Below are 27,395 nucleotides of genomic sequence, written 5' to 3' on the forward strand. Positions count from 1 at the left end.
TAAAGTGTAAGTTCAGCAGAGCAGCATGAGACACAAAAAGGGAAACTAAATGTGAGCAAGAAAATAAACATTAATGAGAGTTTGATGTGGCACATTCCCGACCCACTACTCCCAGCTTCTCGGCTCCACTTCCTAAACCTGACCAAGGGGCAAGGCCCAAAATCAGGAGACCAACTGGAGGACTGTTCCCGGGGACTGACATCTGTTCTGTGGTTGGCTGATGTTGTTTTCTAAAACATATCTGGGTTTGAAAAAATAAACTTTGTTAGGACTCTTAATTGTCAGGTTTTGAGTGATTTATAGATATTACCCATAAAGCATTGATTGTTTGTGTGCCTTACTGCTATCTGCTATCTGATTTTCCTCCGCAGGAGCTACCGAGTCCAAACCCCACCACATGCTGACCATCAGTGACCCACGTCGCCACAGCCCCCACTCCCAAACCCGCAGGGACATGTCCTCCCCACCCCTGGGCTCTCCCACTGCACCTGGACTATTGTCCTCTGCACTGGGGGCTCCATGCATCCCAAGGCCTCCGTACCCACATCTCCGCTGTTTCCAATCGGTGCTACTGATATCCTCCTGACCTCTCCCTCTGCCTGCCCTGTTGGAGGTCGAAGTGCTTCCTCTGCCCGATGCCCCAAAAATATTACCCACTCTGCCTCAGGACTCTTTCCCCAGCCACCGTGGGAAGACAGTGTGGGCAGCTTCCCTTGCCTGTCCCTTTCCCCAACCGTCCAGCACTCCCCTAGACCCAGGCTCTCTTTTGACCTGAACCAGTCAGACTCAGTGGAGGTACCACACAACTTCCTGGCTTCCCCAGAACCGGAGGATAACCCTGCACCTAACAGCGCCTCACCACTTAGGGGCTCTTTCACACAATTCCACGGGGACTCTGACGTGGCCATGGTCTCCGAGTTGAAGACTGAGCTTGAGATTGAGGAGACGCTAGTGAATGAGGGAGTGGCCATGAACTGTGGTGCCCAGATAGACGTGGAGGGCGACGACAATCAAGAGGAGTTCTGGGAGCCAGAGGTTTGCAAGGGGAAAACACGTATAGCCCTGACCCGCTCAGCTGCATCCACCAGGCAAGACTGGGGAACACTTCCTCTGATGAGGACATGGAGCACTATTTTTGACTCCACGCGCGCTGTGGTCAGTCGCACAGGCTCCAGGGACCCGCCCCAGGCTCCTGCCTCTCCCTCTTCAAGATCTATCCCTCAGCTGGACGGCATAGACAATGGGATGGAGAGTGATGTCAGCATGACAACCATGGACGGGGCTCAGAAACTGAAGAGCGCCAGTCAAGTCCAGAACCCAGCTCAAACGGAAGATGTTCGGCCTGATGTTGAAACGACAACAAATGGTCTAAGTGCAGACTCTCGAAGCCCTGTCCCAGATCGGTCACCCTTTGGCAACCCTCCCGAGTCTACAACCGGAGTTGTCCTCCCTGCTACCAAACCTCCCCCACTGTATACACTACCGTTCAAAAGTTTTAGAACACCTACTCATTCAAGGGTATTTCTTTATTTTTACTATTTTCTACATTGTAGAATAATAGTGAAGACATCAAAAACTATGAAATAACACATATGGAATCATGTAGTAACCAAAAAAGTGTTAAACAATTCAAAATATATTTTGATAGCCACCCTTGGCCTTGATGACATCTTTGCACACTCTTTTCATTCTCTCAACCAGCTTCATGAGGTAGTCACCTGGAATGCATTTCAATTAACAGGTGTGCCCTAAAAGTTCATTTGTTGACTTTCTTCCTTAATGAGTTTGAGCCAATCAGTTGGATTTTGACAAGGTAAGGGTGGTATACAGAAGATAGTCCTATTTGGTAAAAGACCAAGTCCATATTATGGCAAGAACAGGTCAAATAAGCAAATAGAAAAGAAAGCCCATCATTACTTTAAGACATGAAGGTCAGTCAATACAGAACATTTCAAGAATTTGAATGTTTCTTCAAGTGCAGTCGCAAAAACCACCAAGTGCTATGATGAAACTGGCTCTCATGAGGACCGCCACAGGAAAGGAAGACCCAGAGTTACCTCTGCTGCAGAAGATAAGTTCATTAGAGTTACCAGCCTCAGAAACTGCATCTCAAATAAATGCTTCACATCCTTCAAGCAACAGACACATCTCAACATCAACTGTTCAGAGGGGACGGTGAATCAGGCCTTGGTCGAATTCCTGCAAAGAAACCACTACTAAAGGACACCAATAATAAGAAGAGACTAATAAGAAGACACTTGCTTGGGCCAAGAAACACGAGCAATGGACACTTGACTGGTGAAAATTTGTTCTTAGGTCTGGAGTCCAAATTGGATATTTTTGGTTCCAACCGTCATGTCTTTGTGCGACGCGTGTGGGTGAATGGATGATCTCTGCATGTGTATTTCCCACCGTAAATCATGGAGGAGGTGAGAGTGCTTTGCTGGTGGTGTGGGGGTGCTTTTATGGTGACACTGTCTGTGATTTATTTAGACTTCAAGGCACACTTAACCAGTATGGCTAGCACAGCATTCTGCAGTGATACGCCATCCCATCTGGTTTGCGCTTAGTGGGATTATCATTAGTTTTTCAATAGGACAATGACCCAACACACCTCCAGGCTGTGTAAGGGCTATTTTACCAAGAAGGAGAGTTATGGATTGCTGCATCAGATGACTGGCCTCCACAATCTCCCGACCTCAACCAAATTGAGATGGTTTGGGATGAGTTGGACCGCCAGAGTGAAGGAAAAGCAGCCAACAAGTGCTCAGCATATATGGGAACTCCTTCAAGACTGTTGGAAAAGGATTCCAGGTGAAGCTGGTTGAGAGAGTGCCAAGAGTGTGCACAGCTGTCATCAAGGCAAAGGGTGGCTATTTGAAGAATCTCAAATATAAAATATGTTTAGATTTGTTTAACACTTTCTTGGTTACTACATGAACCATATGTGGTATTTCATAGTTTTGATTTCTTCACTATTATTCTACAATGTAGAAAATAGTAAAAATAAATAAAAACTTTTGACCAGTAGTGTATACCCCAGGATCCATCCAAGCCTTCAATTCCACACAACTAGCTGGGACTGAATTGGACAGTGTGACCCTTGCACCAACTGAGATCTTACCAGAAGCTCGAAGACCAGCTGCAGTGGACCCATCCACAACATACAGCCCTGCTGATGTGAATACTACTCCCCTGCAGTTATACACCTTCCCAACTCCTGTAGAGCAAAATAACTCAGTCCCCTCCTTAGACTCCCACGAACCAGTGCTGATTGCACCCCTTCAAGGAACTCTGCTGGACTTTGTCCTAACTAAGGTGCCTGATACGGTCTACCTATAGGATTTATTTCAAGTTTCCGGTCTGGACTTTGTCCCTGGGGCTCCACTTGTTCTTGAAAGGTGCGATCCTCCCTCCCCCAGCACTTGTTTCACTGAGCTGGTCCCTGTCCAGGTTGACGCTCCCATGGAAACCCATCAGCCTCAAGACCCAAAAGACCTCTTCTTGGATTCTAACAGCGGCCACTTTGTATCGCCCACAGATGGATCTGCCATTTACATGAACCACTTGACAGAGAGTTCACGAGATCCCTCGTTGAGCAGTAGTCAGGGCACCCTGTTGGAGCTTCTTCAACCCTCTTCTTATCTCCTCGGACTTCCCGAACCCCAGCGTAGCCCCGATTAATCCTTTACAAATGAGTCCCTCTGTGCAGTCCTCTTTGCCTGGCTTTAACCCTTCAAGGCCACCGCTCCGTAGCATCTCACTACAACCCCTGACATCCTCCCAAGGGTCAACAGTCTTGCCACCCATAGAGACCTTTTGTACCAAATTATCAGCACCTATTCCAGACAGTGCACTTCCACATTTTGTCCTTACATTTTTCCTCTCAAATTGATCCCATTTTGTTTGCAACATCAAGCGCCAGTCTCCCATCTTCCCTGAAATCTGTGGTCCTGCCCCCAGGACTACTCACTGAGCCCGCACCACACCACGTGTTTCAACACCCCGCCCTTCTCGCGCCCATGTCCGTATGAAGAGGGTGTCCTCCATTTCAGATCGCATTGGTGCCACAAAGAAGTCCAAGACAGACTTCCTAGAGCCAGAGCCCCCTAGTGCTAAGGAGGACCTGTCGGTACCCAAAGACAGCTTTGCTGCTGTCTCCAGCAGGGCTGGGGGTAGGGCTGAGCGATATGACGATATATATCGTGTGACAATAGAAAAACTTATATCGTTTCATATTATGCTCTATCGTTTATTTCATTGTGTCGCAAATCACTCTCTTTGCGGCAATATTTGGACGTCGCTCTGTCCATATGGCAAAAAATCATGAAGATGGAAGATTATAACAGCTACCGTTACAACTTACATCTGCAAAGACATGGCCCCAATTTACACGGTCGAGAAATGGGGGTTTCGTGAGTTGGTGCTGACACCCGACCCAATACAAATACCTTTTATTTGTAAACGTATAATTCCAAATGTAATAAGAAATAGGCCTTTACATGTGGTCATTTTATATAAACTAGTCATTGAATTTACAGAAAATGTGTGTATCGTGATATGTATCGTTATCGGGATATGAAATTACCTATATCGGGATATGAGATTTTTGCCATATCGTCCAGCCCTAGTCAGGGGTGTTCGCATTAAAACCTCAATGGTGAAAAGTGTGCTGGACCTGGACAGGCTAAAGGAGGAGCACTTGAGTGACTCTGAAAGCACAAGGTTAGTCTTTTGGAACTTATCAGGGCAGTGATCTAATGAAGTGAGTAATGAGACAAAATGTACAAGTATCTTCAATGAATAATAGAAGAATAGTCATGCCTTTATGTTTAATGGCCAGTGAGTCTCCTGTAGAGTTCCATTTTAATTTAAAGTGATTAAGCTACATCTGCAACTATGCTCAAAGTCAGATTCATATTGAAATATTTTTTTCCACAATTGGCACGTCACTCATGTTTCCAGTGTGGGCCTCTTCTCTTTAGTGTTGATAAGATCATGTCTGGCTATTTTTAACCTTACTCTTAACTCTTCCTCTCCCTACTAGTAACCTACAGTATGATATGACAAATGGAACAAGGCGTTTTACTCCTGAAATAGAACTGTCGATAGGATATGTAGAGGTCAGTAACTATAAAGAGCAGGTCATGCATAGAAACCTTTTTTGAAGTCATAACTGAGATTGTCATTGTCACCACTCATTTACCAATCTACAATACAGCTCCTAGTTTGCACGATGCTCTCCAATTGTCATCACTGCATTTCTTCCCTAAAGTGTGTATCTAACACAGTGAGTGATATTCAGCCTGTATTCAGTCGATTTCAGTGTTTCTCTTGTATTCCTCACAGGCCAGGGCCTTTAGGAATGCCTGTCTATACCTCGACTAGGGGGGAACACGAGTAAACAACAGAACTGTGTCGCAGTGCCCTGACTGACTGGAACAAATACTCAGGTACTTACAGTGGGGAGAACAAGTATTTGATACACTGCCAATTTTGCAGGTTTTCCTATTTACAAAGCATGTAGAGGTCTGTATTTTTTAAATCATAGGTACACTTCAACTGTGAGAGGTGGAACCTAAAACAAAAATCCAGAAAATCACAATGCATGATTTTTAAGTAATTAATTTGCATTTTATTGCATGACATAAGTATTTGATACATCAGAAAAGCAGAACTTAATATTTGGTACAGAAACCTTTGTTTGCAATTACAGAGATCACACGTTTCCTGTACCTCTTGACCAGGTTTGCACACACTGCAGCAGCGATTTTGGCCCACTCCTCCATGCAGACCTTCTCCCCAGATCCTTCAGGTTTCGGGGCTGTCGCTGGGCAATACAGACTTTCAGCTCCCTCCAAAGATTTTCTATTGGGTTCAGGTCTGGAGACTGGCTAGGCCACTCCAGGACCTTGAGATGGTCCTTACGGAGCCACACCTTAGTTGCCTTGGCTGTGTGTTTCGGGTCGTTGTCATGCTGGAAGACCCAGCCACGACCCATCTTCAATGCTCTTACTGAGGGAAGGAGGTTGTTGGCCAAGATCTCGCGATACATGGCCCCATCCATCTTCCCCTCAATACGGTGCAGTTGTCCTGTCCCCTTTGCAGAAAAGCATCCCCAAAGAATGATGTTTCCACCTCCATGCTTCATGGTTGGGATGGTGTTCTTGGGGTTGTACTCATCCTTCTTCTTCCTCCAAACACGGCACGTGGAGTTTAGACCAAAAAGCTCTATTTTTGTCTCATCAGACCACATGACCTTCTCCCATGCCTCCTCTGGATCTTCCAGATGGTCATTGGCAAACTTCAGACGGGCCTGGACATGCGCTGGCTTGAGCAGGAGGACCTTGCATTTTAATCCATGACGGCATAGTGTGTTACTAATGGTTTTCTTTGAGACTGTGGCCCCAGCTCTCTTCAGGTCATTGATCAGGTCCTGCCGTGTAGTTCTGGGCTGATCCCTCACCTTCCTCATGATCATTGATGCCCCACGAGGTGAGATCTTGCATGGAGACCCAGACCGAGGGTGATTGACCGTTATCTTGAACTTCTTCCATTTTCTAATAATTGCACCAACAGTTGTTGCCTTCTCACCAAGCTGCTTGCATATTGTCCTGTAACCCATCCCAGCCTTGTCCAGGTCTACAATTTTATGCCTGATGTCCTTACACAGCTCTCTGGTCTTGGCGAGTTCAAACAGGTGCAGTTAATACAGGTAATGAGTGGAGAACAGCAGGGCTTCTTAAAGAAAAACTAACAGGTCTGTGAGAGCCGGAATTCTGACTGGTTGGTAGGTGATCAAATACTTAAAAATACAGAAAATCACATTGTAGGATTTTTAATGAATTTATTTGCAAATTATGGTGGAAAATAAGTATTTGGTCACCTACAAACAAGCAAGATTTCTGGCTCTCACAGACCTGTAACTTCTTCTTTAAGATGCTCCTCTGTCCTCCACTCGTTACCTGTATTAATGGCACCTGTTTGAACTTGTTATCAGTATAAAAGACACCTGTCCACAACCTCAGTCACAATCCAAACTTCACCATGGCCAAGACCAAAGAGCTGTCAAAGGACACCAGAAACAAAATTGTAGACCTGCACCAGGCTGGGAAGACTGAATCTGCCATAGGTAAGCAGCTTGGTTTGAAGAAATCAACTGTGGGAGCAATTATTAGGAAATGGAAGACATACAAGACCACTGATAATCTCCCTCGATCTGGGGCTCCACGCAAGATCTCACCCCGTGGGGTCAAAATGATCACAAGAACGGTGAGCAAAAATCCCAGAACCACACAGGGGGACCCAGTGAATGACCTGCAGAGTGCTGGGACCAAAGTAACAAAGCCTACCATCAGTAACACACTACGCCGCCAGGGACTCAAATCCTGCAGTGCCAGACGTGTCCCCCTGCTTAAGCCAGTACATGTCCAGGCCCGTCTGAAGTATGCTAGAGAGCATTTGGATGATCCAGAAGAAGATTGGGAGAATATCATATGGTCAGATGAAACCAAAATATAACTTTTTGGTAAAAACTCAACTCGTCATGTTTGGAGGACAAAGAATGCTGAGTTGCATCCAAAGAACACCATACCTACTGTGAAGCATGGGGGTGGAAACATCATGCTTTGGGTCTGTTTTTCTGCAAAGGGACCAGGATGACTGATCCGTGTAAAGGAAAGAATGAATGGGGCCATGTATCGTGAGATTTTGAGTGAAAACCTCCTTCCATCAGCAAGGGCATTGAAGAGGAAACGTAGCTGGGTCTTTCAGGATGACAATGATCCCAAACACACCGCCCGGGCAACGAAGGAGTGGCTTCGTAAGAAGCATTTCAAGGTCCTAGAGTGGCCTAGCCAGTCTCCAGATCTCAACCCCATAGAAAATCTTTGGAGGGAGTTGAAAGTCCGTGTTGCCCAGCAACAGCCCCAAAATAGCACTGCTCTAGAGGAGATCTTCATGGAGGAATGGGCCAAAATACCAGCAACAGTGTGTGAAAACCTTGTGAAGACTTACGGAAAACGTTTGACCTCTGTCATTGCCAACAAAGGGTATATAACAAAGTATTGAGAAACTTTTGTTATTGACCAAATACTTATTTTCCACCATAATTTGCTAATAAATTCATAAAAAATTCTACAATGTGATTTTCTGCATTTTTTTTTCTGTCATAGTTGAAGTGTACCTATGATGAAAATGACAGGTCTCATCTTTTTAAGTGGGAGAACTTGCACAGCATAGAAGGTGAGGTTTCAGGGAGGAAAGGGCAAATGAATAGACTACATGTGTCTTATCTGTGGAGTGTTCGTTTAGAAATTATTACATTTCCCAACACTCAAGGCAATGATTTCTGCACAAATACCCACTATTTCTACATGTGACTAAATATAAGATTATGAAAAATACTTGTTCTCGTACTTGGCTAGAATGAACTTGTGTAATAAACCATCTAGCACAAAATGTAGGCTAATTTCCATATGAATTACATTTTTGTGTTATCCTGTGTTACTCACACCTTACTCTCTCTCTCTCCATTCTTCTTCCCCCTCCTTTCCCTCAGTGGCCTGGAGGGTAGTGATAGACTGTGTCCAGGGGCGCTGGCTGGGGCCAGGCTGAGGAAGCTGTCCTTCTCTAGGATGACAGGTGTCCGTATGCTGGGCCTGCTCCACGACACGGTGGTCTTCTTGGTGGAGCAGCTCCAGGGGGCCCGCCGCTGCCATAGCCACACCTTCCGCTTCTTTAAACAGATCAGCCAAGAGGAGGACCTGCCTGTCAACCCCTCTGGATGTGCCCGCTCTGAGGTCTACCTCAGGTCAGTGTCCCTGTGTTCTGTCCACTACAGGTGCCCTGGAAGTTAAATATAGAAATTACAAGGGAAGTTTATTTTGGAATGTAAATCAGAAATTGAGTCCAAGTTGTCTTACATACTCATCTTACATATCTTGTTAATATTTCAACCAACACTTCCTAGGTATCATGAGTCTTAGTCGAAATTTCAGAGAATTGGTGAATCACCACAACTGTAATGGTGGAAACAGGTATTACTTTGTCCTCACCTTGCAGTTGGTCAACCCATACCACTGTCTAGCAAATGTCTAGAGAATCTGGGTTTTCCCCTCTGTAGGTGGTTTTCAACTTCAAAGTGGAAGCTAGTCTCTGTGTGGAGTATTGGTGAAATGTCTGTTTTGAATGTAGACAGCTGTCAGGTTTAGAGGAACAAGGGCTGTGGTTGTTGTGTTTCTATGTGAGCGTCATCTCCACCTCCACAGTCTGAGACAAGCTGGAAATAAGACCTGTATGACGTCTATGCTGCTCCTTTCATTAACATATTAAGAGTGTGTGGGTGACGTCCACATCCCAAATTCTACACCAGTGCTGGGCAAAATAACTATGATAAAGAAAGTCTGCATACTGTAAAATGTAACGTAACACCTTGTTCCTGTCTTCTCTTACAGGAAGTCCACCTTCGACATGTTCAACTTCCTGGCTTCCCAGCACCGCCAGCTCCCTGACATCAACCACTACGATGAGGAGGAGGATGAAGTCCCACTCAAATCCACAAGGTCAGATTACAGAGTTATTGTATGCTGGCCATCGCAAAGGAAGCTAGCTAATATCTTAAAAAAGGAAACTTTGGCTTAAATACTGCAGTAGCTAGTCTATAAAAGACCTTGTCTAACGGAACATTCTTAGAACTAGTTTTACATGGCCGCAAATGTTGTTCCTTTGAAAAACAACTTTCACATCAACAACTGATCCATTTATAAATGGGTAGACATATCAATGTATTCCTTCAGCCTGATGAGTAACAAAGGAGCCAGCGGTACAGCTACAGGTTTACACAATCGATTTTATAGCTGTGACTAATTCACTATTGAAATGTTGTCCATTCCTGTATTTGTAACTCCCCTAAAGTGATCTTTGTGGTTGGACTAAACCATTCCGTCATTTCTGCAACTACCTCCCCCAAACAAGCAACGTTACAAATGTGTTCTACCCTTGTGTCTTAGTCTCTAGTGACTCTTTTCTCAGAGTTCAATGTGAAAGGTCAGAAGCACATCGTCATCTTCTCTGCTTATCCCTTTTCTCCTAGACGTGCCACTAGCTTGGACCTCCCCATGGCCATGCACTTCAGATATCTGGAGAGGACATCTAAGGAGGCTGTAGGCGTGTACAGGTCAGCACACAACTAGTCCTGGTCCCCAGAGCCTGTGACTATGATCATGATTCTGGGCTAAAGAGCTCATGTGTTTCTCAGTGACGTGGCCAACTGACCCCACAATAGATAATTTGTGGTCTGTCTGGAGAGGAAGCAGTCACTGTGGTTTTCTACAGCTGTCACAGCAAACTACGGACAGAGTCATGGTTTATATTTCCTGCTTCTCCCTTTTTAAGTCTTCCTCAAGAAGTGTCATAGTGAAGGCTGTTATTATGCTGCAAAATGAGTGACATGAATTCCCATTGACTCAGCGTCAGATAATAAATACATAAAAATAGATTTAAATAAATAAATTGAATAGTCAAGGAGATTAGCTATGGAAACTGGTGTTCAATCAGTCCAGAGTGTGTTTGCGGAGACGACATAAATCCTATGGTTCATCCCAACGAGACCTTAATTGGTGGATCCACTAATTGTGGGTTTGAATAAATACATGTTATTGATACCAACATAATACATGATCCTTAAACTAAAACTAAGTCCCCTGTCTCTTTTCTCTCCTTCCTCCACAGGGTATCAGCTGCTACATGTTCCGTATCGATGACTTTGACGTGGTGGACGCCACGATCGCAGCAATGCGGGGCGCTTCATCAACCACTTGTGCGAGCTCAACTGCTACTCACGCGGCATCTACGTGGAGGGCCAGAAGCACATCGTCATCTTTGCCCTGTGCAAGATCTACCAGGGCAAGGAGGTTACTGTCATGACTGTCCTGTGAGGATTACAATGGGTCAGATCAGCCTGGCAATGGTTGACAATAACCAGACCTTCTCTCACCCACTAAAGAGGGGAGGAGGGAGCCCTGTCGTAAATGTAAGTAGACTTTCTCTCCCCCTCCAGTATTTAACCCAAGTAATGATCTTTGTTAACTTTTCCCCCCGAAACTCTAACACGGTCTAATGGAACAATAATTCTAACATAAGAATGTGGCGAATGGTCAGTGGAGAGCTATGGAAAATTAATGTAACATTGGTTTTCATTTTGTGATGTCATTAAACTCTATGGACAAAAAACTGTAACTTGCAAAGTAAATCCCCGTTATCTGTCAAGTTTCCATCTAATACGTTGCGCATATAATATGAAAAATGATTAAAGTATTGTTGTTAAGATATTAATGTGGTTTTAGGAGGTATAAGATAATCTATCTCCTATAAACTGTGCATAAGTAAGTAGCCAAGCCCCGAGTGAGGTCGGAGAGCATGTCAGACTGATGGAACCGTCCCTTTCGGCCAGAGTGCATGAAAAAGCTTGGTAACGAAATTAACATTAGACCAGAAAATGTGAGGCAGTAGCTACATGTTTGAAATGGTTGGAACTTTGAACCTCAACACGAGGTGAAGAAATAAACTCACCTTCCTTTAGACCAGAGAGACGGCAAGCTGCATCTCAAGACCATAGTAGTATGAATCCTGAATAATCAACACAAGGTGTAGACGAGAAGCTCACCTCCCAGACAACCACTGAGACAGCTATCGAGTCAAATATCTAGAAAGGGAATCTAAATTAGACTTTTCTACTAAGCTCATCACCAATGGGAACCGTCGACACGGCTGATTAGTTATCTTCCAGAGTGAACAACAGTAGAAGACGAGAAAAGGGATACCCCTTTTGGGCAATCAGAGCCATACAGTTTTCCACTGAAAGGCCAACAACCTTCCTAACGAGGGCTGGTTCCGACCGAATAAAGGAACATGCACGTAAATATATTAATGATTTCTTATTTCAAAGGTGCAGCGATTCGTGTTCAAACTACAGTTGAAGTTGGAAGTTTACATACACTTAAGTTGGAGTCATTGAAACAAATTTTTTCAACCACACCACAAATTGCTGGTTAAACCTGTTATGGCCAAGGGGAACTCCACCCTCCCATTCAGCTGAAAAGGTGGCACAGGGAATTCAAAAATATTCTTTAGAAATATTTAACTTTCACACATTAACATGTCCAATACCTCAAATGAAAGATAAACATCTTGTTCATCTACCCATCATGTCTGATTTTTAAAATGTTTTACAGCGACAACACAACATGTATTTATGTTAGACCACCACCAAATCAAAGGGAAAATGCAGCCATTTTTTCCAGCCAAAGATAGTCACAAAAGTAGGATTAGAGATAAAAATGAATCACTAACCTTTTGAAAATCTTCATCTGATGACACTCATATGACATGTTACACAATACATTTATGTTGTGCTCGATAATATGCATATTTATATCCACAAATCTCGGTTTACATTGACGCCATGTTCAGAACTGCCTCCAAAATATCCGGAGGAATTATAGAAAGCTATGCCAGATAACAGAAATACTCATCATAAACTTTGACTAAAGATACATGTTCTACATATAATCAAAGATACACTGGTTCTTAATGCAACTGCTCTGTCAGATTTTTTAAAAACGTTACAGAAAAAGCCTACCATGCAATAATCTGAGACAGCGCTCAGATGTAAAAGTATTTCTCCGCCATGTTGGAGTCAACAGAAATACGAAATTACATCATAAATATTCCCTTACCTTTGATGATCTTTCATCAGAATGTAGTGCAAGGAGTCCTAGTTCCACAATAAATTGTTGTTTTGTTCCATAATGTCCAATACTAGTGTCCAATTAGCTGCATATGCTACCACTTTCAGCTCACGTGCCCAAAAACTGACTGCTGGTCCAGGACAACTCGCACGAAAACTTCAGAAAGATATATTCCAGGTCGAATAAACTGGTCAAACTAAGTAGAGAATCAATCTACAGGATGTTATTTCCATATATATCCAATAACGTTCCAACCGGATCATACGTTTTCAGCTGCAGCCAAATGGAACGGCAGTAGCACCCACAGAGAAATGCGCCACAGAAAAATGGCATTCTGTCGGGATAGTGACTATTTCCACTCCAATTCGGTCAAAGTTCACAGCAAATGCTCCATTCCACTTTCTACTGAATGGGGACATCTAGTGGAAGGCGTAGGAAGTGCTACCAGATCCATATCTTGTTGGGAAAGGAGGGGGCGATGACGTCAAAGTTGACCCACATTCAGAATTTCACTTCTTGTTTGGAAGATTGCCTGCCCTATGAGTTCTGTTATACTCACAGACATAATTCAAACAGTTTTAGAAACTTCAGAATGTTTTCTATCCAATAGTAATAATAATATGCATATATTAGCAATGTAGGACAGAGTAGGATGCAGTTCACTATGGGCACGCAATTCATCCAAAGTGAAAATACTACCCCCTATCCTCAACAAGTTCTAACTATAGCTTTGGCAAGTCGGTTAGGACATCTACTTTGTGCATGACACAAGTAATTTTCCAACAATTGTTTACAGACAGATTATTTCACTGATCCACTGTAGCACAATTCCAGTGGGTCAGAAGTTTACATAGACTAAGTTGTCTGTGCCTTTAAACCGCTTGGAAAATTCCAGAAAATGATGTCATGGCTTTAGAAGTTTCTGACATAATTGTGAGTCAATTGGAAGATCACCTGTGGATGTATTTCAAGGCCTACCTTCAAACTCATTGCCTCTTTGCTTGACATCATGGGAAAATCAAAAGAAATCAGTTTCAGAGAAAAAATAGTAGACCTCCACAAGTCTGATTCATTATTGGGAGCAATTCCCAAACGCCTGAAGGTACCACGTTCATCTGACCAACAATAGTACGTAATATAAACACCATGGGACCACGCTGCCGTCATACCACTCAGGAAGAAGACGCATTCTGTCTCCTAGAGATGAACGTACTTTGGTGCAAAAAGTGCAAATCAATCCCAGAACAACAGCAAAGGACCTTGTGAAGATGCTGGAGGAAATGGACACAAAAGTATCTATATCCACAGTAAAACGAGTCCTATATCGACATAATCCGAAAGGCCGCTCAGCAAGGAAGAAGCCACTGCTCCAAAACTGCCATAAAAAAGCCAGACTACGGTTTGCAACTGCACATGGGGACAAAGATTGTACTTTTTGGAGAAATGTCCTATGGTCTGGTGAAACAAAAATAGAACTGTTTGGCCATAATGACTATCGTTATGTTTGGAGGAAAAAGGGGGAGGCTTGCAAGCCGAAGAACACCATCCCAACCTTGAAGCATGGGGTGGCAGCATCATGTTGTGGGGGTGCTTTGCTGCTAGAGGGACTGGTGCACTTCACAAAATAGATGGCATCATGAGGGAGGAATATTATGTTGATATATTGAAGCAACATCTCAAGACATCAGTCAGGAAGTTAAAGCTTGGTCGCAAATGGGTCTTACAAATGGACAATGACCCCAAGCATACTTCCAAAGTTTGGCAAAATAGCTTAAGGACAACAAAGTCAAGGTATTGGAGTGGCCATCACAAAGCCCTGACCTCAATCCTATATAAATTTTGTGGGCAGAACTGAAAAAGCGTGTGCGAGCCTTGAGGCCTACAAACCTGACTCAGTTACACCAGCTCTGTCAGGAGGAATGGGCCACAATTCACCCAACTTAGTGTGGGAAGCTTTTGGAAGGCTACCCGAAATGTTTGACCCACGTTAAACAATTTAAAGGCAATGCTACCAAATACTAATTGAGTGTATGTAAACATCTGACCATCTGGGGATGTGATGAAAAAAATAAAAGCTGAAATAAAACATTCCCTCTACTATTATTCTGACATTTCACATTCTTAAAATAAAGTGGTGATTCTAACTGACCTAAGACATGGAATTTGTACTAAGATTAAATGTCAGGAATTGTGAAAATCTGAGTTTAGATGTATTTGGCTAAGGTGTATGTAAACTTCCGACTTCAACTGTATATGATTAATGTCAGAAAAGTTCTAAAATGTATCGAAGATAAGTATCTTTTTGTCTTTCTCTCCATGTTGTTGTGTAAAAAGCCAGTATATTGTAGAAGTCCGCTAGGGACCTTTGTCTCACGTATTAAGTGTGTATGTTATCCTGTTATTATTTAGTTAGCTAGTAAATAGACAATTAAACCCATTTGTGTAGTACTGAAGTAAGGCTGGGGTTTTTGCAGATGCATGAGGTTTCAACTGTTCAGAATGATAATATGATGAGGTAATGATTAATAAGAGGACTGTTTATCGTTGAAATAGATGTATACCTTATATGAGTTCAGTTTTCATGATGGTAACACTTTAAACAACCTCTTCCATGGTGGCCCAAATCCTAATGAGTTCATTGTTACAGAATGATTTAATCGGGTAACAATTAAACATAGTTAACAGATTAAATAAATAACAGTCATTAGATTAATGAAACAAGTTCCCCATCAAAGACCCAGCAAGCAAGCTCAACTGCAACTACGGAGCCCAGAAATGTAGATGCTTCCTCAACTAGGGGCAGGACGACGTGGGACTGCCTCAGTCCCAGCAGGGTGAGCAAGGTGCTAGGGGAGGGGTAAGAGAGCAGAGGCAACATGGGAAGACAACAGAGGTTAATAGGCTCTGGAGGAGGAGATGATACAGGGGAAGATGAGCCACTACGAAGAGACTGGGAGAGGAACCAGGGCCAGGAGATGGGGAGCAAGAGGGAAGAGGACCGCCACACAGGAACATGCATCAATAAGCTCACATTGGCTCCTAACCGATATGCACCTGCCAGAGGTTGGGCAAGTTCGCCACAGGAAAGAGTGGAAGAAGCTACTGTTATGACATGGGTTTTTTCTTGAGAACAGGAAACTGAACGCTGCAGACATATTGTGGTTATGCTGGTTCTATGTTGCATGAAGGTATTTCCCATTATGTATAACGTCAATCCCTTTCTGTTGAAATAAGGGTGGACCAGAAAAGCTAGACTTGGAGAGATTCCTTATCTTTTTTTGTCAGGAGAAGGGGTATTTTTTATTTTTTCGACACCCATAATCATGTTGGCTCCATCCTTTCTAGTTGATCCCTTAGAGATATAGCTATCTTTACTTTAATCATTGTTTTATTTATTTGAAATTATTTTTCACAGAACTCATCATGCGTCAGGTTGTACATATTTACTTTCCGTTGACTGTTCAGAGAACCATGGTGCTAGATATGATGGGCCATAGAATTTGTGGCTCCTAGGTCAGAGACCCAGCAAATGAATCACTATTTTTCTATCCATTCTCCACTTCCTTGTCACACAGACCGGGGAAGAGACCTCCATTATGTTCAATTAAACGGTTCGATAACAGTGTTACCCTTAAAGAGTTTGCTGCAGCTAAATCATATCTTTAAGAACTTTCCCTTCACCATTTTTGCATGTAGCAAACACTACCCAATCCAAGAGTGACGAGTGTAGCTCTTTTTTATTTAAAAATATATTTTATTACTATCCTGGCAAATGCTGATGACCTTTTGCAATAATATTAGGCCTACTTCTTTGCTGCGCTACAGTTGCACATCTTTAGTGAATGAACAAAATCCAGACTCCATATTTCTCAACAGTCAGTGGAGTTAACAAAGTACTGACTTCTCCTTCTGACATTCTCTGCCATCCACAAAGGGTGGAACACTGTCCATGTTACACCACTAAGAGATGTGTTATAAACTCTATATATACCCGACTGTGGACTGACTGCACCCCTGTGCACTGGAGATCTCAAGCATAGCATTAGGCCAGTACTGTACTGTATGTTGCTCCGTAGGATGTCTTTAAGAGAGAATCATGTCTTGGTGTAAAACCAAGATAGGGAGAGAATGCACTCAGCACCTTAACGTTTGCTGTCGTACAACTTTAGTCAACGCTGTCAGTCAGTTCAGTCATCAAATGTACACCCTGTTGTTCACATCTTTACAATAAGAGATTGCTTGAGCTCTAGAATAGTTGTATTTATTCATGTTTCTGTTCAGATTTTGGACTGGTGAAACTAGCTGTGCTTTGTATAAATGGTGGTCTAGTGGGAAATCTTCCTCCCCTCGTTTCCTCTTTTTGTTTACTTTGTTACTTTTTTCTTATTAGAATCTTGATGTTTGAGGACAGTTGTGTATTACATTTCATCCTTTACAAGACATTGTTCTAGATTGTATTTCTTTGTTCTGGTATAATTTTCATGGAGAAAGTACGGCAGGCCTTATAACAGAAGAATATCAAGCATTCGAGTCATGCTGTTCTTCCCATCTGCGTGCTACAGAGAACCCTTCAAGGTACAGAAAATATTCTAAAGGAAATGAGCACTGTCCTTTTGGAATAGGAAGAGCTTAAGCCCATCCAGCCTGCCTGACCAATCAGTGAGATGGAGCCTGTATTCCCATTTGTCAATCATCTAACACCCTTAGCAGAGTTTGCCAATAACAGGATGCATCTGTTTTTCAGGGATACGGCTATCCTTAACCTAGCTTCCTTTTTCGCTGAAAACCTGATGTTGTAACAATGCTTAGAGCAGGTTTCTCTATGCCCACTCCACTCCCTAACCTCTTGCCAGGACTCTACCTCAGTTGTTCTGACAGAAAGAATAACAATGCAAAAAAAATGACAATATAAGAGTAACTTGGTTTTAATGTCCTGCAGAGCTGGCCTGTGTGTTCGATGAAACATGCAAAGCACTAGTTGGAAACCTGAAGTTACCATGACGATCTCTCCCAGAACTGGTTCAGAAAGCTGTATGTTCTATATGGTAGGGTTATTTTAAAGTATAACAAAGTGTTAAAGACATGAAAATATGTGTGAACTTGTCTTTGTTACCTTGTACAAATAAACCCTGAGTTTGTAAATAATTGTATACATATTTCTAAACCCGTAAAATTTTTCTATGCACTTTTATTTTATATGCCTAAAAATCAGACTTGGTCATTCAAAAAGAGTTTGAAACAAATAAATGCTGAAATGTCATTTATATAACATGCAATGTATAAATAAAGCAATATCATTGGTTGGTGATAATACATTTGACATAAGATGATAATGATTAGTTGGCCACGGTTGGGAACTTGGCCTGGACACAGGGTTTACCATCCTTGCTTTAAGTGCCATGTTATCGAAGATAAATATATTTTTTGAACCTTAATGCAAAGGAGCAGTGTTCCCATTCACTGCCTTGGGACTTCGGTGTCCCCCAGGAAAATGCCTCTCCTGTGAAGTCGTGACATACGCCTAGTTTCCTGAAACGAGTCACATATCCCCCCCAAGAAAAGCATGCCTCCTACTGGCCCTCCTGTTATATCTCAGTGCCTTGGCAGGGGGTAAAGACTCGCAGTTGTATCTGGATGGAGCCATCTCTTCCGGACCCAACACATCCAGACTAGACAACCTTAAGCAAGCTGAGCACCACCACTGCGTCGTTCCGGTCCATCTCTCTCAGCAACCTGGCCAGGTGTCCTACAGTCCACTCTGGGTGTTTGGTGGTGACCCCCTCCAGCACGGCCCTCAGGGGGCTCTTGCTCTCCCTCAGGGAGTAGGTGTAGGTAATCCAGGTGGCGGGGAAGGAGCAGCGAGATGCTAGGTGGCTGGTGTTCTTCACCCCAGGGCTCTCCGGGTCCAGCAGGATCACAAGCTCCTCTAGAACATCCAGGTTGTCCAGAACCGTCTGCAGTGGCGCAGACTGGAGGTCAGAACCTGGTAAGACATGGGGAAATATCACTACGGGTGAGTGATGTGTCTGGAATGCTGACTTCTGTCAATCCAGAGCCAAATATGTAAATCAAGTATTAATGGGTTGTTCCACTAAATGAGTCCCTTTTGGGTAGTGTAACTTGGTTTAAAAAAAATCTGATTATAACATTCTGTCATGAAAAGCACACTGTCAACTTAATCAAAAACACGTTTTCCCATCACGAGGTTAAATAAAATAATGACTATATTAAGTGCCAAATAATGTAACATGATTGACGATTTTGTCTTAAATCAGCCATAAATCCCCTTTTGACAGGGTGAATGGAAGCTTGTGTGTAACAGGGAGGGGCAATTGAATGCAAGCTTCACAATGTAAATAGTTGGGTAATAGGGTTGACGTGTTCTGCTCGAGCCACTCAGTTTTCCACCACAAAACACCATAAAATTGACAGTAGAACCAGCTCACCTGCTTTTACACTATGATTTGACTATTAGATGTTAAACTGTTCCTTTAAGTAATTGCTTCAAAAGAAACATTGAACATCTTTTCAGTCTTCATTGAATTATCCATGTGGTCTACATTAAAGGGCACTTCATTTAATATAACAGACTTTTAAAATTAAATATGGGCCACAATTTCTACTTAAAATATTAAAAAAAGACACAAAAAGGGACCCATTTCGTGGAACCACCCACATATCATGGGAAATTTGTGCTGAAATTCAGGTGGCACACTGAAACCTCCAGCCTTTTTGCAACTTATGGAAGAGTAGTGATGTAGAGGTACTGGTAATACCAATGAATAACAGACTGGTAGTAGCTCTATTAGTAATAGGACTTGATAACTCACTCAAAATGTCCTCTAGGCTCCTGGTCTCTGACTGTAGCAGAGCAACCTCTTCATTGACAGCTGCTGTTGTCTTATTGCTCCGTGACCGTTGGTGGGTATTCTCCTTATCTGTGTCAAACCACAACCATTCAAACAGGACGGGAAAAAAGTGCTTTTTACACAGAGTACGGCAAATGGAAGAGCTAGAGCAGTTTTAAGCAGCCTGATAGTTTTCATTTTTTAATTCTCCCTAATGTTCATCATCCTGCTCACCTCTGAAGCAAAAAGGTCTTGATCTTCTCCTTCTCGTCTTAATATAGATGAATAAGAGAAATGCAAGTACAGAGAAAACCAAGATGAGGGTAAGCACTATCCCTGAAAGAACACAGAGGAGCGTGACAATGAGCAGTTAGACATGTTCAGCAGTAGCCTAACAAAACAGTTTAGTCATCTTTTTGAATGGTGAAGGACTGGTATTATCAAACTCAGTACCTTTTAAATTACTTATAAAATGGCTCATATTTGGGGGTTGGAACTTACATGCAGTCTGATGGTTGACATGTGAAGTTGCAGAATCACTTTGTAATATTGGATCAAAGTGTTTGGCTATGGTGGGATTTGATGTTGACACTTGGAACCTTAATGTTGTTGACCGTTGGACCTGTTGAGTCTGAAATTGATGTGAAATCAACATTAACTTTGTCATTCCTAATGTAATACATTTGTTTTGTTTGCTCATTGCCCTATTGAGAAGACATTGACCAAAATTGAAAATTTGTGAATAAATATGCTCCCTGAGGCACTGTTGTTGATGTATTTAGTCCACAGATTATTAACAGCCATGATACATTTTAGAGTGGTCTTCAAAGTCTAACACACAAACGCTCATCAGCTTCATCGTCATAGGTGAAACTCACCGTGGTACTCAGGGCTCCTTTCCAACACCGTGTCTGGTCCCTAGACATAGGGTCTACAGTTAAACATTTTACTCAAACAACCAAGCACCCATAGTTTCAGCACCAGATTGAAAAAAAATGGCCATCCTTTCTTTTCCTATGAAGATTTGAAGCCAACCCAGAGAGAATTTGCGCTCACCTCGCTACGCAGCATTGCGTGTCTGTCGTTTCGTTGCATTCGGACAGCTTTTGATGATTTGGAGTGCAGCGAGAACAGGGTTGGCATTTCACGAAGCTCCCGTTATTGAAGCTCTGGGCGGCGACACATGGTCGATACGGTATTTCCGATCTTCCCCCATCATCATGCCTGCCACAGTTTGGACTAAATTCGTACCCTGGTCAAAAAAATGTATCATTGTTTGTAGACTACAAGTGTCCGCTGTGCACAGAAAAACATCAAAACGTAGCAACATCGAAATCTTTATTTTAAATCAAGTTATCTTTGCAGTATGTCGAGTTTACCTGGTCGGATCGGATTATGTTGATGACATGGCACACATGTATTACTCAACTCATCCCAAAATGTATCCAAGTCATCAGAGCAATTATGAGAATAGTGGTCCATTTCGTTCAGAGAAGACGTAAAGGAATAGACTAGGCTCTGTTAGTGGAAGCGAAACAGCAACCCTCTGTCTCAGTAATGCCAACTCCTCAGTAAGGAAAGTAGCTATTGGCTGTCCTAAAAGTCGCCAAATGACGGCATTGCCTGATTTGCATAATTGACCATGTGCATGTAATTGTGATGGACGCTGTAGAGGAGAGGAATAAATAATGTCGTGGGGAGAGACAAAAAGTGAGTAAAAAACACCCTAAATATGTTTTGATCTACAAATGAACTTTCTTCTTTCGATTCTTTAAAAAAAAATTATGTCACAATTCCAACCCTCGTCCTTTATCTGGGCTTGGGACCTGCAAAAGAGACACTCTGACCGAGTTACTTATTTTATTTTTTTTTTTTTTTTTTTTTTATATTCCCTCCCTGAATGTATGCCAGGACGGGATCAGCCAGCGGCGGCTTCCCGCATGTGCTATTCATTTGCAGTCTGGACTCGGAGGGGTGAACACCTCCTGCTCTGACTGCAGCTGGGAGGGACTACTGCGCGAGAACTGGGCCGCCTGTCAGTGCTTTGGGATGGGGGTGGGACCCGCTGCTGCACCCGCTGCTGCACCCGCTGCTCTTTGAGAAGAGTAAGAACGATACCTGCTTTCACATCAGAGTCTCCAAAAGTCTCCAATTCTCCAAAGTCGCTAGATTTGTCCCTAGTCGCTTTTTTGAAAATGTGTTGCTAGAGGGGTCTGAATACTCGTTAAATATAGCGACCGAGTCGATAAGTTGGCAACACTGCTCAGTATGTTTCGACCTTGTATCGGATTCTGTCTGGACCGAAAGTGTATGGCATGTCATCCTATTTCTGTCCAGACAGCATCAGATAGGCCTATATGGGCTACATATAGAGGGCGGTGTTTCTCTCGCTCGGATGCTTTACATTTTATTCAGGCTTTAAGGGCTTTATTGGCATTGGAAACATGTTAACATTGCCAAAGCAAGTGAAGTAGATAATAAACAAGAGAAGTTCCAAAAGAATAAAGACATTTCAAATGTCACATTGTGTCTATATACAGTGTGCTAACGATGTGCAAATTAGTTAAATTACAAAAGGGAAAATAAAAAAAACATAAATATGGCTTGTATTTACGATGGTGTTTGTTCTTCACTGGTTTCCCTTTTCTTGTGGCAACAGGTCACACATCTTGCTGCTGTGATGGCACACTGTGGTAATTTCACCCAATAGATATGGGAGTTTATCAAAATTGGGTTTGTTTTTTAATTCTTTGGATCATTGTAATCTGAGGGAAATATGTCTCTCTAATATGGTCATACATTTGGCAGGAGATTAGGAAGTGCAGCTCAGTTTCCACCTCATTTTGTGTGCACATAGCCTGTTTTCTGTACATTGTCAAAGCTTTCCTTAAGTTTGGGTCAGTCACAATGGTCAGATATTCTGCCACTGTATACTCTCTATTTAGGGCCAAATAACGTTCTAGTTTGCTCCGTTTTTAAAAAATTATTTCCAATGTGTCAAGTAATTATATTTTTGTTTTTTCATGATTTGGTTGTGTCTAATTGTGTTGCTGTCCTGGGGGTCTGTGGGGTCTGTTTGTGTTTGTGCTTTCTTTGATATCGTTTCAGCACAGATGAAGCAAGAGTGCTCACTCTCACCAAAATCTGTCCAGAATAAGCCCAATTAGTTTCTATGGGAATAATATGCAGACCTAAACTTGTCGCCTGCTTTCCCGCCTTTGGAACAAAGACTCCCATTTTAAGGGTGGAGACATGAACATCTCATCATTATATACAGATCTCTGGTTTCAGCACCTTGCAAATTGTAAAGGAAAGTTGGTGGGTGAAAAGTGCACTGTTAGGATGCTTGATTGCCCTAAAGTAAATTGATGTTACACCAAAATTATATAATACTCCTGTCTAAATAATATCATTAAAATACTTCACCAGAGAGCATGACATTGCCACGGAGGATCATTTGTTTATTTTTTATCTGTGGATTGCTTCATATCACAAGTGTGTTTGGAAAGCCCCAATTTGGGTAGTGCATGTGTGGCAGTAGGTCTAGCTGATTGAGTTACAACTGTCAGTGAAAAGTGTCTAAAACTTCTGAACATAATGTGCCTTGAGTGTAATTTAAAATGTTGCAACAAGAAGAAGGAGAGGGTTGTGTGGCGAAGATATGGTGCTTCTCTCTCCAGAATGCATTCATATGAAGGAAAGTGCCCATTTGGCAATGGCTTATTTCTTATTGTCTTAACTCACCAGGTACACCACAGTGCATTCGGAAAGTATTCAGACCCCTTGACTTTTTCCACATTTTGTTCCATTACAGCCTTATTCTAAAATGGGTTGAATCATTTCTCCCCCCCATCAATCAACACACAATACCCCATAAAGAAAAAGCAAAAATAGGTTTTTAGATTTTCTTTGCAGGAGGTCCACTGAAAAAAACGTGTCCCTGTATGGAAATCAAAGGCCCGTCCAACTGATTCGTTCTGCTGCCAGCCCTGGAAAAGGGTAGGAGGGTTGGCTTGTGGGAGGTGGCTACGTGGCAGTAGATAGAGCTCAACTACATTAGGCCTCTGCTTATTTATTAGATATGAGATACATACTCAAGCAGCCCAAATCTGATCTTTTGCTCAATTATGGGCAAAACAGCTGAGCCAATTAAGACCAATTAATAAAAAATAAAAAAGATCAGAATTGGGCTGCCTGTGTAAATGCAGTCTAAGTTATTTGTCATCTTATTCATTAGTTAAAGGCAGTTGAGGATCCTCAGAGGAGGAAGTGGAGGACCATCCTCTTCAGTGAATTTCATAAAAATAAAAACAGTAGCCTCAACAGCACCCTCTGGTGTAGCACCATGGTGTAGCCAGGGCAAATTTAGTTTCCATCCTCTGGGCACATTGACTTCAATACAAAACCTAGTAGGCTTGTGGGTCTCACTTCCTTCCATAGAGTTACACAGTAACCTAGGTGTCTGGTTAGACTGTAAACTCTCCTTCCAGACTCCAGTCCTTCCAGACTCATATTAAACATCTATCTAGAATCAGCTTTCTATTTCGCAACAAAGCCTCCTTCACTCACGCCGCCAAACTTACCCTCGTAAAACTGACTATCCTACCGATCCTCGACTTTGGCGATATCATCTACAAAATAGCCTCCAATACTCTACTCAGCAAACTGGACGCAGTCTATCACAGTGCCATCCGTTTTGTTACCAAATCACCTTATACCACCCACCACTGCGACCTGTATGTTCTAGTCGGCTGGCCCTCGCTACATATTCATCACCAGACTCACTGGCTCCAGGTCATCTATAAGTCTATGCTAGGTAAAGCTCCGCCTTATCTCAGTTCACTGGTCACGATAACAACACCCACCCGTAGCACACGTTCCAGCAGGTATATCTCACTGATCATCCCCAAAGCCAACACCTCATTTGGCCGCCTTTCCTTCCAGTTCTCTGCTGCCAGTGACTGGAACGAATTGCAAAAATCGCTGAAGTTGGAGACTTTTATTTCCCTCACCAACTTTAAACATCAGCTATCTGAGCAGCTAACCGATCGCTGCAGCTCTACATAGTCCATCTGTAAATAGCCCACCCAATGTACCTACCTCATCCCCATATTGTTTTTATTTTATTTACTTTTGCACACCAGTATCTCTACTTGCACATCATCATCTGCTAATTTATCACTCCAGTGTTAATCTGCTAAATTGTAATTATTTGCTCCTATGGCCTATTTATTGCCTACCTCCTCATGCCTTTTGCACACACTGTATATAGACTTTCTTTTTTTCTACTGCATCATTGACTTGTTTATTGTGTTATTGGCTCGTAAATTGTTTACTCCATGTGTAACTCTGTTGTTGTCTGTCACACTGCTTTGTTTTATCTTGGCCAGGTTGCAGTTGTAATTGAGAACTTGTTCTCAACTAGCCTACCTTAAATAAAGGTGAAATAAAAAATAAAATAAAACTTGCAAAGAAAGGAATCTAGGAAAATCTAACCCTAAACGTTGTTTCAACCAGTCAAATTATGTTCGTATTTATTCCTTAGAGATCCTAGAACAGAACCATACTTCACTATATCATTAGGAGTGTAGTATATCCTACAAGACACCAAAATTGGTCAGAGAGCGACGCCTTAATGGCGTGCCGATGACACGGGCAGTCTACACTTGATTGACTGTAACTTTGTCAAACAAAGCTAGCTACAGTTTATGTTGGAAGTTTACATACACCTTAGCCAAGTACATTTAAACTCAGCTTTTCACAATTCCTGACATTTAATCAGAGTAAAAATTACCTTTCTTAGGTCAGTTAGGATCACCACTTTATTTTGAGAATGTGAAATAGTAGAGAGAATTATTTATTTCAGCTTTTATTTCTTTCATCACATTCCCAGTGGGTCAGAAGTTTACATACACTCAATTAGTGTTTGGTAGCATTGCCTTAAACAATTTAAACTTAGGTCAAACGATTTGGGTAGCCTATCACAAGTTTCCCACAATAAGTTGAGTGGATTTTGGCCCATTCCTCCTGACAGAGCTGGTGTAACTGAGTCAGGTTGGTAGGCCTCCTTGCTTGCACACGCTTTTTCAGTTCTGCCCACACATTTTCTATAGGATTGAGGTCAGGGCTTTGTGATGGCCACTCCAATAACTTGACTTTGTTGTCCTTAAGCCATTTTCCCACAACTTTGGAAGTATGCTTGTGGTCATTGTCCACTTGGAAGACCCATTTGCGACCAAGCTTTAACTTCCTGACTGATGTATTGAGATGTTGCTTCAATATATCCACATAATTTCCCCACCCCATGATGCCATCTATTTTGTGAAGTGCACCAGTCCCTCCTGCAGCATACCACCCCCACAACATGATGCTGCCACCCCTGTGCTTCATGGTTGGGATGGTGTTCTTCGGCTTGCCAGCCACCCCTTTTCCCTCCAAACATAACAATGGTCATTATGGCCAAACAGTTCTATTTTTGTTTATTCAGACCAGAGGACATTTCTCCAAAAAGTACGATCTTTGTCCCCATGTGCAGTTGCAAACTGTAGTCTGAATTTTTTATGGCGGTTTTAGAGTGACTTTTTCCTTGTTGAGCGGCCTTTTAGGTTATGTCGATATAGGACTCGTTTTACTGTGGTTATAGATACTTTTGTACCTGTTTCCTCCAGCATCTTCACAAGGTCCTTTGCTGTTGTTCTGGAATTGATTTGCACTTTTCGCACCAAAGTACATTCATCTCTAGGAGACAGAATGCATCTCCTTCCTGAGCGGTATGACAGCTGCGTGGTCCCATGGTGTTTATACTTGCGTACTATTGTTTGTACAGATGAACGTGGTACCTTCAGGCATTTGGAAATTGCTCCCAAGGATGAACCAGACTTGTAGAAGTCTACAATCTGAGGTTTTGGCTGATTTCTTTTGATTTTCCCTTGATTTCAAGCAAAGAGGCACTGTGTTTGAAGGTAGGCCTTGAAATACATCCACAGGTACACCTCCAATTGACTCAAATTATGTAAATTAGCCTAGTTTCTAAAGCCATGACATCATTTTCTGGAATTTTCCAAGCTGTTTAAAGCTGTTTAAACTTAGTGTATGTAAACTTCTGACTCACTGGAATTGTGATACAGTGAGTTAAAAGTGAAGTAATCTGTCTGTAGATAATTGTTGTAAAAATGAATTGTGTCATGCACAAAGTATATGTCCTAACCGACTTGCCAAAGCTATAGTTAGTTAACAAGATATTTGTGAAGTGGTTGAAAAACGAGTTTTAATGTGTCCAACCTAAGTGTATGTAAACTTCCGACTTCAACTGTAGATAGCCAATGAGCTGGGCTTTACAGGAGTATGCGATAACCCTATATCTGTCGCACAATTATTCTGCTAACCTTGTGCGACAGCAAGCCTTTTCCTTTGGACAAAATTGCAAGAATATGGAGAGTTATGAAACCTGGGTGTTTTACAAATGTTGAACTTACAATATGGCTACTAATACTGGAAAAGCTAAATCAAAGTGCAAGTATACAGATTTGACGATATTCTTGCAGAAAAATGTCATGTAAATGTGTCCTTCACGATTTGCCCAAATGTTGCTGGGTGACTTCACACTAAATGTCATGTAGCTTGCTCATACTTCAAGTTATCTGAGTCTTTGCACATACACTGCTGCCCTCTCTAGGACACCATCGGATTTACAACCATAGAGATGGCTAGATTTGGGACCTTTCTGTTGAATTTCAAATATGGTGGTAAACGGTTGTTTTTTTCTTCTACCAGATCTATTGTGTTAAATTCTCCTACA

General features: G+C 42.3%; 2 protein-coding genes across 2 annotated transcripts; one reads left to right on the plus strand and one right to left on the minus strand.

Annotated features, from left to right (window-relative positions):
- The first annotated feature begins 3,008 nt into the window (after positions 1-3,008).
- On the plus strand, positions 3,009-19,692 carry LOC115113948 (uncharacterized). Its single transcript, XM_065008165.1, has 5 exons — positions 3,009-5,453; positions 8,561-8,812; positions 9,456-9,563; positions 10,094-10,177; positions 10,732-19,692. The coding sequence occupies exons 2-5, from the start codon at positions 8,637-8,639 to the stop codon at positions 11,117-11,119; spliced, it is 756 nt and encodes a 251-aa protein (XP_064864237.1). The 5' UTR covers positions 3,009-5,453; positions 8,561-8,636; the 3' UTR covers positions 11,120-19,692.
- Positions 17,995-21,172, minus strand: LOC115101662 (IGF-like family receptor 1). The gene is made up of 7 exons (XM_029621127.2): positions 20,977-21,172; positions 20,654-20,849; positions 20,476-20,515; positions 20,099-20,228; positions 19,832-19,933; positions 19,580-19,687; positions 17,995-18,732 (listed from the first exon to the last, which is right to left on the minus strand). The coding sequence occupies exons 1-7, from the start codon at positions 21,077-21,079 to the stop codon at positions 18,419-18,421; spliced, it is 993 nt and encodes a 330-aa protein (XP_029476987.2). The 5' UTR covers positions 21,080-21,172; the 3' UTR covers positions 17,995-18,418.
- Between the last annotated feature and the right edge of the window lie 6,223 nt (positions 21,173-27,395).

This window comes from Oncorhynchus nerka, linkage group LG3 (assembly GCF_034236695.1).
Source record: "Oncorhynchus nerka isolate Pitt River linkage group LG3, Oner_Uvic_2.0, whole genome shotgun sequence".
Classification (NCBI taxonomy): Eukaryota; Metazoa; Chordata; class Actinopteri; order Salmoniformes; family Salmonidae; genus Oncorhynchus; species Oncorhynchus nerka.